Source organism: Pseudovirgaria hyperparasitica (genome assembly GCF_010093815.1).
Source record: "Pseudovirgaria hyperparasitica strain CBS 121739 unplaced genomic scaffold EJ05scaffold_4, whole genome shotgun sequence".
NCBI lineage: Eukaryota > Fungi > Ascomycota > Dothideomycetes > Acrospermales > Acrospermaceae > Pseudovirgaria > Pseudovirgaria hyperparasitica.
The window spans coordinates 1,586,231-1,598,416 of NW_022985552.1; the positions used below are offsets into that span (position 1 = coordinate 1,586,231).

Sequence of the window (12,186 nt, forward strand, 5' to 3'; positions counted from 1 at the left end):
CCAGCAGGTGGTGGAGGAACAGCGGTAACGACAGTGATGACAAAAGAAAAAAAGAAAAAGGAAAGGAAGGAACAAAGGAAAGAAACAAGCAAAGAGGGTGAGTGCAGCAGCAGCAGCAGCGGCAGCGGCAAACGGCACGACACAACACAGAACGCCAAACTCCAGAGGGAAAAGCCAGCAACGCCTACGCGGAGCTCTGCGCGGCCCAGTACGCTGCGAACGCCTTGCGCTCCGCCGTGCTCTCCATCTCCCAGGCCTGTCCGGCCAGCACGATGCTCTGGGTGAGGCGGACCTCATACCTCTTCACAATGCGGACATTGTACTCCGCACGACGCTCGGCAGCGAGCCAAGCAGCATGTAGCCTAACGAGCGCTGCATGCATCTTAACATAGGACTCGCGGACGGCGTGCTCAATGTTGTCGTTGTCCGCGTCGACGATGCGCTCGACGACGCTGCTGAAGAGAGCCTTGTCGGCCACGTGTGGCTCGAGGAGGGAGACGAGTGCCAGGACGGCAGGTGCAAACGACGGATTCGTCGTTGCTTCGGTAATGGACGCGGGGGGCGCGCCGGCCTCTGCGAGCATGGCCTTGAGCTTGTTGATCTGGGCAGGCGAAGCGACGGGACCGCAGAGGTGCTCGAGGAGCATGTTGTGAGTTCTGCCAATGTGGATGCACGTGTTTACGAGATCGCCGCGGTACATGCTTTCGTCCTCTGCGATTTGTTTGTTCAAGCGGAGTTCTGCTGTCTGCTCCATGACTTCTGCCTTCTGGCGATCATCGCACGCGATCATGGCTTGCCTGTGCTGTTCCTTCATGTCGGCGAGTTGTCTGGCGTGATTGGCTTGCATCTGGGCCATCTTGGACTGAGCCTCCTTCAGACTGGAGCTGGCCACCTTGAGATCGGAGCTGATCAACTTGCTCTCAGAAACCACAGCGTGGACTCGCTTCGGATAGAGTTCAACGAGAGAGATAACATCTTGCGAGAGGTCGGTATTGAATAGCACGGCGGCGGTGAGTTCGCGAAAGTGATCCTTCAGCTCTGGGACGACATCGAAAACCGTGTGAGGCACACTAGAAATACCAGAAGAAGACCACACCCGAAGCAAGGACTTGTAGAGCGGCTCTTGAGCCGTGTGGACATTCTCTTTTCCGGTGAAAGAGCCGGGGTGTCGCTTGTGTGGTACTGTGAAAGCCGACGAGGCCGCGATTGGGATGTTGACATGACGTACTTGCATATTCCTGTCTTGTGCGGATGGAATGTCGTCAAAGAAGCCGTCTCCTCCGGGCACGGGCATGCTAGAAGCATCATTGAGGGTGGTGCGTCTCGAAGGACTCGGCTGACTCTCTCTGAGCGGACGAAAGCGGCTGCTACGACGAGGAGTGGTAGGCTCGGGACTTGAGGAGCTGCCCAATCCATGCAAGCTTGCCATGAGGGTCAGGCGTTGAGGGTCAAAGGTCTCTTCAATTGGGTCCTCCTGTATAGGAGTTGCCATGAGATTAGCAAGAGGTCTCAACGCCAAGCCACGTCTGCGTGAACGATTCCATACCTGAGTGCTTCCGGTGTAGACTGAGTTGACATGAGGGTTATTGTTCGAGGGAGGCGATGTACTACCCCTCAGTTGCTCTGTCAAGCGCTGATTCTCATCGATTGCCGTCGCAAGGGCTTGACGAGCATCGTCTTGTGACATTGAGCTCCGGTTCATGACAAGATCAAGCTGTGCTCGCATACGATGATTGTCTTCCATTATACGCCGACGTACTGCTGCATCAGAATCAGCCACAGTCGGCGGGTTCTCCCAGGTCGGATTGTCCAAGGCCGTCAAGGTCGGTGGGCCATTGGGGATGCTCTGCTACCGTTAATCATGTACAGACAAGACAGAGACACCAACTTACTGTTGGGGCAACCTCGAGCGGAGCCTCGTCAACTATGGCTAAGTGGTCTTGAGAATGAACCCCATTGGCATCAGGAACAACGTCTTCGATGACTGAATTTGCGGAAGTGGAAACCGTATCGGGAGTGATGAAGCGAGCAGTGTTGTCTACATCAATGTTTAGAAGACGCAGCCCTTCACAAGAACGATCAATAGAGCTTGATGTACCTAGATCTGAGGTCAGACTTGTTTTACATACATGGTAGTGTGTTCAGGAACAAGCTGCTCGGCTTACCTGGCTCAAGTTCTTCAACCCTTCCGTGGTGATCCTCATCTGTTACGTCGACGGCACGATCCTTGCCGCTGCGGGAGCTGTCTGATGGGTTCATGGTGTCTAATGGTGTTGAACTAATCGTACGCTACGTGTTGTCAACTTCCGTTTCCAGCCAGAGTAATCCAAAATATCACAACAACAACAGCAATGACGCCAAGAGCGATACGAACTCTGGTGTGTGTAGCCAAGACGGTCCAAGAGAGACCAAGAGAGGTAAAGGAGTGTCGTGGAGATAAAAGTACAAATAATACAAATAATTGATACAGGAACAGCAGTAACAAATTTCTCTGAAAGTGTGTTGAAGAAGGAAGGGAGAGAGACCGCCCATCGTTGACTGAAATACTTCTGTGGGCCTTGGCATTACCGGACGCCATGGTTACGTGACAGTTTGATACCTTATCAACAAGAGGCGGTGAGCATAGCAGAACCTGGGGAAGGTCCTGGCCTGAATGTTGACAAGTGAACAACGGCAGAATGTGTCAACAGCCGGACGCGTCACCGATCCAGACCCTGTGTGAACACCCAGATCTTGCCCAACCCAAGGATGAAATGACGTGGAATTGTTTACTGCCAACAACATCTCATTTGATCAATATCTTACGTGGGTTAGATAAATACCACACGGTCTTATGCTGTCTCCAAGGCATGCCTCCAGAAGTATGAAATCGCTAACTGACCTAGGCATCCGAACCTGTTATACTCAAAAGACATGCTGGAACCGCCCATTGTGAGGTAAAATCTCACACAATACTACTCACTATTTCCTGCCTCTTCCACGACCTTTACTATTGTTACCCCTGGCAACAGCCTTTCCCTTCTTGGGCTTGACTTCCTCCTCATCACTCAGCTCTTCATCGCTATCGTCCTTCTTGGTCCTTTTCTTGGCCGCTGGCTTGGGCTTTGCTGCGGCCTTCTTCTTCTTGGGCTGTTTGACATACTTGTCTTTCGACAGGTCAACCTCTTCTTCATCCTCTTCCTTGACTTCATTGATGACTTGATCATCGTCGGACTCTTCGATGGCCTCTTCAAGATCAGGCTGCTCCTTTTGTTTGGCTTTGGGTTGGAGAACGTTACCTGCCTTCATAAAAGGCAGTGGATGTGACTGTTGATTGTACCTAGAGATGATTAGCTTAGCGGTTCCATATTGCATACCCAGTACTCACAGTCTGGTGAAGGTGGCTTTGGCCTGAGACTCAATGTTGACTTTCTCTTGGTCCATGTATCCAACGCCTAATTCCTGAATAGCATCAAAGTCATCCTTTGTCAAGAAGTAGCTGTCCATCAAATCAATAACAGCAGGGACAGCCTCCTTGCCATCTGTCTCCAATTTCTTCACCATCTGCGACCACAAGACGGGCACGTAAGATTGTCGTATCTCGTGACGATCTGCTGATGATCTTAGACGCATATGGCCTTGTATTTCCTTCACCATACGCTGCATCTTCTGCGCGGAGCTGTTCTTGCCTAGCCAAGAGGGAAAGCCGGTCTTGTAGCCCGCCATGCTTCCAGACACGAAACTCGCGGGGCGTACGAAGCTGAAGGCAGCATGAGTGGGCATAAGACTCCACTGTTGCTGTGAGCCATGGATCATCCGGTCAACTAGATCGCCGTCGCTGATGCTTGAGGCAGCGTTGTCAACAAGCTCGAGCATCTTCAGGTTTCTCTCTTTACCAGTGTAAGTCGACGCGACGATTGGGTTTGTACCAAGATAGTTCTCTTGTAGCATCAAATAGCTGAGCTCATGATCATTAAAATATAGCTCAATCTTCTCGTTCAGGGTAGCTTTGCTGCTGGCAGCGAACATTCCCCCGCCAAGTATCTTGCCAACGATGTCCCATGGCTTTAGAATAACGTGTTTCTCCCATGCCTTCGACATAGACTTGCCGCCATCAAAGTCCATAGCTTCCTGATCCAACTTTGCTGTCGAAACCATATTGACGACCTGGCGGATATCGGCGTTACTCCCTTCGATAAGAGCGTTGATTACGTTGGGCGGGACCTTCAAGCCCTCACGAAACGCAATAGTCATGATACGAGACCGAATGTGATCAACAGTTGGACGTCGAAATGGTAAGTCATATGTGCAGTGATCAAAAGGCTTCATCTTTGGCAACCTTCGATCATTGCAGATCAGGATCATGGGGACCTGTGTCTTCTTGCAAACCGCAGCCAATGCGCCGACACCACCACGATCACCAGCTGACATACCGTCAACCTCATCCATGATAAGCACCATCTTTTTCTTAGAAGCCTCGACTTGCTTGCCATCGCCTGAGAAGTATCCGAGTAAGGATGTGGTACTGAGTACTCCTCGGAGGCCTTCCTCGACTAGCTTCTTGCTCCTAGTGTCGCTTGCATTACTTTCAACGATGTCATAGCCCTCGAGTTTGGCGACAAGATGAGCAGCAGTGGTTTTGCCAATGCCTGGTGGGCCATGGATAATGACAGCTCGGTAAGTGCCACTGCCGTCAGCGCCCGCAAGCTTGAAGTTTGTGCGCACTGCTCGAGGAAAGTTCTTGAGCCACTTCTGTAGCTTGTCCACCTGCGTTTTATTGCCACATATCTGGCTTAGCTGCGTAGGAGCGTACTTGACAGTCCAGAGCCTGTTATCAGGTCTGGCTTCTACAGCTTTCTCAAGATTCCCCGATGATGAAGCTTTGCCTCCGCCTGCTCTACCAGCGCCATCCTTTCTTTGGTCTCCCTTCTGCATTCTTGTTGCCAACTGGTTCATCTTTGCCTCTTCAGCTTTCTGCTTTTCTTGACGTTCTTCCCTTTCCATTTCCGCGGCCATTTTCTTGATCTTTTCTTCTTCAGCTTTCTGTTTTTCCTCATAGGCTGCTGCAGCTTTGCTGTCGCCGCCATTCGCAGGAAGACGTCGAATAAGCTCGAAGAGACCATCCTCATCGATAGTCTTGATACCGTTCGTTCTGATTGTCTGAAGCTTTTTGGGACCGGCATCAGAACCAAGGACCACGTAGCTTGTCTTCTTACTCGGCGCAGTGGTCACTTTACCCCCATAGCGCTTAACCAGAGCTTGTCCTTCTTCTCTTTGTAGTGTTTGCAGGAGACCGGTGAATACAAATGTAAGACCAGCGAGGCAGTTCGGTTGACCGGTAGGAATATCCGCCGAGCCAGCGGAGGGTGGTGCTCCTGAATTGGCATGTTGTGCCCGGAAGTTGAATTTTTTCGCCTCTCCAGATGCAGGCGGTGGGGTCGGAGGTCGTATGGTAGGAATGCTGTCGAAGATCTCTTGCACCTTCGGATTCTCCGGTACGTCTTCCTTCTTCGCTTTTTTCTTGACAGGGGACTTCTTTGCTGGTGCAGCTTTCCTGGTCTTCTTCGAAGGCTCTGCTTCTTCGTCTTCTTCAGACAATTCCACGGATTTTCGCTTCCGGCTCGATGTTTTTGTACTCTTTCCACCGTCCTTTGATTTGCTCTTGACAGCTTCCTTATGGTCATCTGAGACAGTGAAATCACTATCGGCGTCCGTGTCCTTCATATTGATGTCATGACCGTCGGGCTCGTAGTTCTCCTCGTGGTCGTCCTTTGCCTTCTTCGTGCCCTTTCTTTTTGGCGTCTGGTGATGGGGAAGCTTTACATGAGTAACGTCCAGACTTTCAACGTAATTATCGGTATCTATCCTTCTGTTTTTGAAATCAGCTGCAAATATATCATCGGCGCCATCATCATCATCGTTAAGGTATGCATCAATGTTATCTTCGTCTTCGTTATACGTCATTGGTTTCTTCGCGCGGGTCGAGGTTCGTCCATTTGTAGCAGGTGGAGAAGGCTTAGTTCGAGACTTGGCTGGAGAAGATTTGGGGCTGGCTTTGGGTGTTGTAACCTCTGTGGTTGCATTTTTCCTTTTCACTGGTTCCGAACGTTTTGGTTTCTTACTTCCAAAGTAATCGGATGTAGTTGTGGCTTGTCCCTCAGGGGTAGGTTCACGCTTCGCTTTGGGCGCAGACTTCTTAGGCGTGGGTTTCGTGGGAGCATCATCTTCCTCTGAGTCATCATGGATCACTCGGCGGGTGGCAGGACGGCCTCGCTTCTTCGTGGGCGGGGCCTGTTTGTATTTAGCACCAGTTTGACGAAGATCTAACAAGTTTGGAGGGTATGACATTGGGAAACGTTACAGAGAAGAAGGGATACGGAATTGAATGCGAAAGCCGACGGGTATCTTCATGAGCCAAAGTGCCAACAAAGTGAACTCACCTCCTCCTTTCGTGCAGGTAACTTCTGAGTCCCTTGCCCACCACCGCCAAAGAAACTCCTGATATCAGAAGGCATTATATCCCAAAACTAATCAAAACAATTGGAATACGTTCAAACATGTAATGCAAAAGAGCAGCGTTTCAGAAAAGATTGGTGATGTGAAATGGAAAGACAAGCCTACCTGATGCTCCGCTTCCTTAGGACGCGCTCATAATGAGGTAGACGCGGGAAAGCGCGTCCGCCGCGCCGCGGTAGAACTTCGCAGTGATGAATCCGGATCCGTTTGTCCATAGTTACATGGGAAAGCTTGGCGCCCGATGCACGTCTATGCCACCAACACGCGTTTTTATATATAATTAATATTTTACGGCATCATCGCCGTACTACACGTATATAGGGTCTATAACTATATAATATAGTATATAAGAGTTAGTATATATAATATTTAGTATTTTTAACTTACTAACGCGTGTATATATAGTACCCTAGGGTATTATCTATCCCGATTCCGTATACGGATAAATTAACTTCCTCCTATAATATAATATACCTATTAATAAGATTATCGCTATTACTAAAGTTAGTAAGAATATAGTATATAGAATAAGGTTTAACCTTAAGATATACGGATAGAGAAATAAACCGTGGTTAATACGTTATGGTCTACCTTATCGACTAAGCGATTATATAATACGATAACTACTTAAGAGACTACTTCGTAAGAGCTGGCTATACCTTAATAAGATAGCTAGATAGATATATAAAGAGTTTAATCTTACTATATCTAAATAGCTTCTATCTAAAGAGTTATCTAAGCGAGGGTGGGATTATAAGCTATTAAAATATATTAGTAGTACGCGCTTAGAGATAGCGCGTGCTTTATACCTTAAGAATATTATAGAGCTACTAGTAGACTCGTACGTCTTCTTAGATAAGGTTATTTTTAATAAGAAAATTAGATAGAGGCGTCGAGCTAGAGTACTAAAAGAATAGACTCTAACTAAGATTAGTACTCTTAATTAAGGACCTACGTATAGCGTATATAGAGCTATTACGGCTAATGGTTTTATCTACTATTAGATAAAGGAAGGTTATTTCTCGATGGATAAGTTCTATACCTAGCTATAAGTATATCTATTACCTACCCTTAAGGTAAAATACCCCGGGCGTATAATAATAATTATTATAGATAATCTCGCACTTTATACAAACTAATAGATTAAGCTACTTATACTTAGCGCTAGCTATATTATATAGTATATACTACCGTACTTACCTAACTTTAATTCTATTAAGCTTATATAGGCGGTAATAAAGGCATAGATTTATAGGTGGTATATCTAGATACGTTAGTAATCTTAAACTTTTAAGAACTTCCTCTATATCGTATTTATATATAGCTATACTAATTAGTAGGCTCTATGCTTCTTTAAATATACTATAGATAGATACTATATTAATGAGACGCTCTAGTAGAAGGTAGTTACTAATTTAGAGAGGTTTAGATAAGGTAGAGATGGTAGAGAGATTACTAAAGTTAAGGAGATTAGGAGACTTTTTTACGAACTCGTTAAGTAACTTACTTATTACTAACTTACTAATAAGTAAGTTACTTAGCTAGCTAGTAATAGTCTATATATATATCCGTTTTAGGTACTATTCGTTAAGTATATAGCCTTAATATATAAATATATACTCCTAAATATACTCTAAGAAATACTATACCATTCCTATCTAAATACTAGTTATACTAGTTATAGTAAACGCCTAGAGCGAGGACGCTGTCTTACTTACCTTAAGTTACTCCTTATACTTACGAAGGTATAGACGTACGTCTAGTAGAATACTAAGTAGAATACCTACTATCTTCGCGGCTTTATAATAAGTAGTTCTAGGCCGAGTTATCTCCTTAATATAGCGGTAAGTATAGTAGTTATTATCTATATATAGTCTTAATTCGTGTATTCTAGCCCTCGTCTTATTATAAGTCTCTATCTCCTTATACTATTTAAGAGCTAATAGTACTATATCCGTCTAGTAACGCCCTAGTTATACTAGACTACTAAAGGTTTCTATAACTCGTGTCTAAGGGGGTGTTTTATAATAAGTCTTACGAGTTAATAAATAATTCGAACTATAAGTAGATAGAGAGTAAGGTTAAGATTAAGGTTAAGGAAATATAGATATCTATATAGGTATTATAGGATTAAACCTATAACGCTATAATTCTATCTAATAAAGTAGTTAAGTATACGCGAGCTTATCTTTATTATCTTAATAATATCTTACCGCCGCCTCCTTACGCTTAATTATTATCTATCTTATCTACTTATCTTAAAGCCTCGTATTCCGCTCCTTATAATCTAACTTAGCCTTCTTATATTATAATCTCTTTATTTTGAGGCGCTTAAGTATAGAAGTAGTACTTCCGTTAACGGTAGTTAATAAGGTACTAGTTCTACTACTAGTTCGAGACTTCCTTAGGCACGGTCGAGTAATAATCTTATAGAATAAGTCTATTAACGGCTTATCCTTAGTTACGCCTTAAATACTATTAATAATATTATTAGCCTATGGCTCTAAGATTGTTAGGCACGTGAGGAGCACGTGGCCTACTAGTTGATTATACATGTGTATAGTAGTCGTATATAAGTAGTGTACTCTACCCTTGAAGTAGTAGCTTCAAGATTCGGTTCTTTTGGTGTAGTTAGTTAGTGCGTAGAGCCCGCCTCCTTATAAAGATAGTCTTATCTACCTTATAGTAGAGTATTCTATTAGATAATATAATCTTATAGTACTAACCTTAGTAGTTTATATATATCTATAAAGAGTAAAGACGTAGGATAGTAGTCTAATAGTTTATAGAGAGACATAGAAATGTATTTATAGAGTAATCTTACTCTTATATAAGGTTAATTCCTAATAAGTAGGAATCGGTTTATACGGTCTACTTATATAGTAACCTCGCTTAACTTAGCTAACTTAACCTAGCTCTAGCCACTACGTGGCTATATAGATTAGAATAGTCTATATAGATCTATTATAGTTCCCGTCCTAATAATATCCTTCTTCTTTTTATACTTCGCCCTAAAGTACTTAAGTATATATAATTCTAAGTCTCTATAATCTATTATATATCTATATATCCGTAACTAAGTTTCTATAATGTTATAACCATCCTTAATATAGATAAACTCGAGATTCTAGTTTACTTTTACTAGTTTATATACGCGCTTATCCCTTACTTCGTAGCTACTATCTAGAATATATAATTACTACTTTAGTTAAGTATATATTTAGCTTCGCTCGCCTTTAATTTTATTCTCTAGTATATCTATCTCGCTCTTAAGGTAAGTCGTTAATTTATATACTATCTTCCCTAGTTTAGGTTTAGAAGGGTCTATAGTAGTCTATTCTTATTAGAACTAGTCCTATATAACCTATTCGCGTTATTATAGTTACTAATTTAGCTTCGTTAATTACCGTTAAGGGTAGATAAATATTCCTTCCTTAGATCTCTAGCTAATATATATATATAGATATCTAATACTAGTTCTATCTCTAAGCCTACCTTCTCCTCTCGTAAGACTCGCTCTAAAGGTATTGCCTTCTCCCCGGCCACGCCGGCTAAGAAGCCTATCTATTACGGTAGTATAAAGGCGTGCTCTAAGTTAGAGAAGAGAGTAGCTAGGGCTACTACTACTACTACCTCTACTACTAATATAGCTACTAGTCGCTCTAATCTAGATAATCCTAGTACTAAACTTATGGATAAAGTGGTTATAGGTTCTCCTCTCGCTCTAAAGCATATACTATCTACTCTACCTTCTCTAGAGGATAAAGAAGATCTTATTATAGATAATAATCGCGAGCCCTTACGCTTACCTATACCGCCGCCTTACTACTCTTCCTTCCGGTCTAATATAGACTAATTTAGTTACTCTAGGTCCTTTTAGGACCTTAATATTTACTCTAAACCCTAGCCTACTAATAATAAGGCCTAGGTTACTAAGGATACTAAACGTGGTTATAGTTTACGCTATAGAAAAACGGCGAACTACGGTTTAATATACTATAAGTATATTAAGGGCTATATAGCCGGCTCTAAATATCTCTTTTACTCTAACTCTAGTATTAGCTACTACTCTACTAACTACGACGGGCCTATACGCCCTATCTTTACTCTATCTACCCGCTACTACCGCTATACTATAACTAGTAAGACTTATCTATAGGTAAGTATAATAGGCTATCTTAATCTAGTATAATCTAAAGTAGTCCGCGCTAATATATTCTTAGATTCCTATATATATATAAGATATATATAACGACCTTCACGTCCGTGAGACCCTTAGAGGTCCTTATAGCCGCCTACCTACTATATAGAGGGAGTTTAGGGAGCGCTATAAGCTCTTTCTAGAGGTTATTAAAGTATAAGTTATAAGCACGTTAATTATTTTTAATACCTATTAATTTTTCTAGCTACCGCGAGATCCCTAGCGCCTAGATAGTCTATTCTAGAGAGTCTATTCTAGCTATAGAGGCCGTAGAGAGGATTCGCTCTATCCCCCCCTATCCGTCTCGCGCTACTAACGGATCTTATAAGAGGTCTACTATTTCTCCCTCTAAGTCGCCTTATAAGAGGGTATATATTCCCTTCTAGATTATTCTAGATCGTATTAGCTAACTTTAGACCTAGTCGCTACGCTCTAGCGCTTAAGGCTCTTCCCTCTAGGCTCTAACGGATTAGATTATTACTCTAGAGACTAAGGTTATTATTCTCTACTACTATATTATATAGTTAGAGAGAACTATACTAGAGGTTAGAACGGATAATAAGATAGAGGAGTAGCTCTATAGTTCTAGCTCTATAGGTTTAGCTCTATACCTAGCTCTATATATTCTAGATCTACTATAGGTAGTACGCGCCGGCTCTATTTACCTAGCTTTTATCTATTTTAGTCCTTTTTAGACTATTTAGATACCCGTTAGCTAGTTTCTAGTAATTTAATTCTTAACTTAATAATATTATATATACGCTCGCTTAGCTTATAACTATCGGTTTCTATATTCTAATTTTCCTTAAGTTACCTAAGTGTAGGCACCGTATATAAATTAGTTTATCTCTATGAATTCTATTAGAGCACCCGAACTAGTAGCCTAGTAGTTATTAGTTTAGGTACTCTAACCTTTTATATTTTATATTAAGAGTTTAATTCTATAGTAGGGTACCTTTTTTAGGTTCTTAGTTCTATGTTTTTCTCGTATATAATAGTCTATATTAGTCTATTCTAGACTCTTCTATATTATTCTATTATAGTATATCGCGTCGCGTTCCTAAAATAGTTATTTACGCTTTCTTTACGTCTAGTAACCGTACGACGCTTAAATTATAGGGCTACTATATAGAGTTTTCCTAGTACGCGTCTAGATTTCCTAGTTTAGCACTTCGTTCTCTACGGTATCCTTCTTCTTTTTATAATAACTATAATATTACTATACTTATATTAATAATACGCTATTCTATATCTTTTACTTATACGTAGCTATTATAGAACTTAAGATATATACCGCTGGTTCCTAGGTGTCCTCGTTCTTAGTATAGTCCTTCTAACGGATTCTATATTTCTAAATACTATCTTTATTAATCCTATGTTTAATAATATGGTCCACTTCGAATATATCTAGTCTATCTTAGAGTATAATAGAGTATAACTATACGTTTATACGGCCATATATGTTAGGTCGAAATCTTTTAAGTAGTAAG

General features: G+C 42.6%; 2 protein-coding genes across 2 annotated transcripts; both read right to left on the minus strand.

The window, feature by feature from the left end:
• Window positions 1-39: 39 nt before the first annotated feature.
• On the minus strand, window positions 40-2,419 carry EJ05DRAFT_289331 (uncharacterized protein). Its single transcript, XM_033740510.1, has 5 exons — window positions 2,166-2,419; window positions 1,893-2,038; window positions 1,729-1,846; window positions 1,547-1,677; window positions 40-1,474 (listed from the first exon to the last, which is right to left on the minus strand). Exons 1-5 carry the CDS (start codon window positions 2,257-2,259, stop codon window positions 185-187), a joined length of 1,779 nt encoding a protein of 592 aa, XP_033603018.1. The 5' UTR covers window positions 2,260-2,419; the 3' UTR covers window positions 40-184.
• Window positions 2,420-2,725: 306 nt separating this feature from the next.
• EJ05DRAFT_474431 (DNA replication factor C, large subunit) lies at window positions 2,726-6,604 on the minus strand. The gene is made up of 4 exons (XM_033743603.1): window positions 6,420-6,604; window positions 3,368-6,270; window positions 2,882-3,319; window positions 2,726-2,800 (listed from the first exon to the last, which is right to left on the minus strand). The coding sequence occupies exons 1-3, from the start codon at window positions 6,492-6,494 to the stop codon at window positions 2,962-2,964; spliced, it is 3,336 nt and encodes a 1,111-aa protein (XP_033603019.1). The 5' UTR covers window positions 6,495-6,604; the 3' UTR covers window positions 2,726-2,800; window positions 2,882-2,961.
• Window positions 6,605-12,186: the final 5,582 nt, after the last annotated feature.

Bases quoted from the DNA above. Each gene is read 5' to 3' on its own strand.
- EJ05DRAFT_289331 (XM_033740510.1), bottom strand. From the start codon at position 2,259: ATGAACCCATCAGACAGCTCCCGCAGCGGCAAGGATCGTGCCGTCGAC. The intron at 1,678-1,728 runs GTATGCGAGCAC...CAATGTCACAAG, and splicing joins TATAATGGAAGACAATCATC to ACGATGCTCGTCAAGCCCTT. The intron at 1,475-1,546 runs GTATGGAATCGT...ACTCCTATACAG, and splicing joins TCTACACCGGAAGCACTCAG to GAGGACCCAATTGAAGAGAC.
- EJ05DRAFT_474431 (XM_033743603.1), bottom strand. From the start codon at position 6,494: ATGCCTTCTGATATCAGGAGTTTCTTTGGCGGTGGTGGGCAAGGGACT. The intron at 6,271-6,419 runs GTGAGTTCACTT...AAATACAAACAG, and splicing joins TACCTGCACGAAAGGAGGAG to GCCCCGCCCACGAAGAAGCG. The intron at 3,320-3,367 runs GTGAGTACTGGG...AATCATCTCTAG, and splicing joins AAAGCCACCTTCACCAGACT to GTACAATCAACAGTCACATC.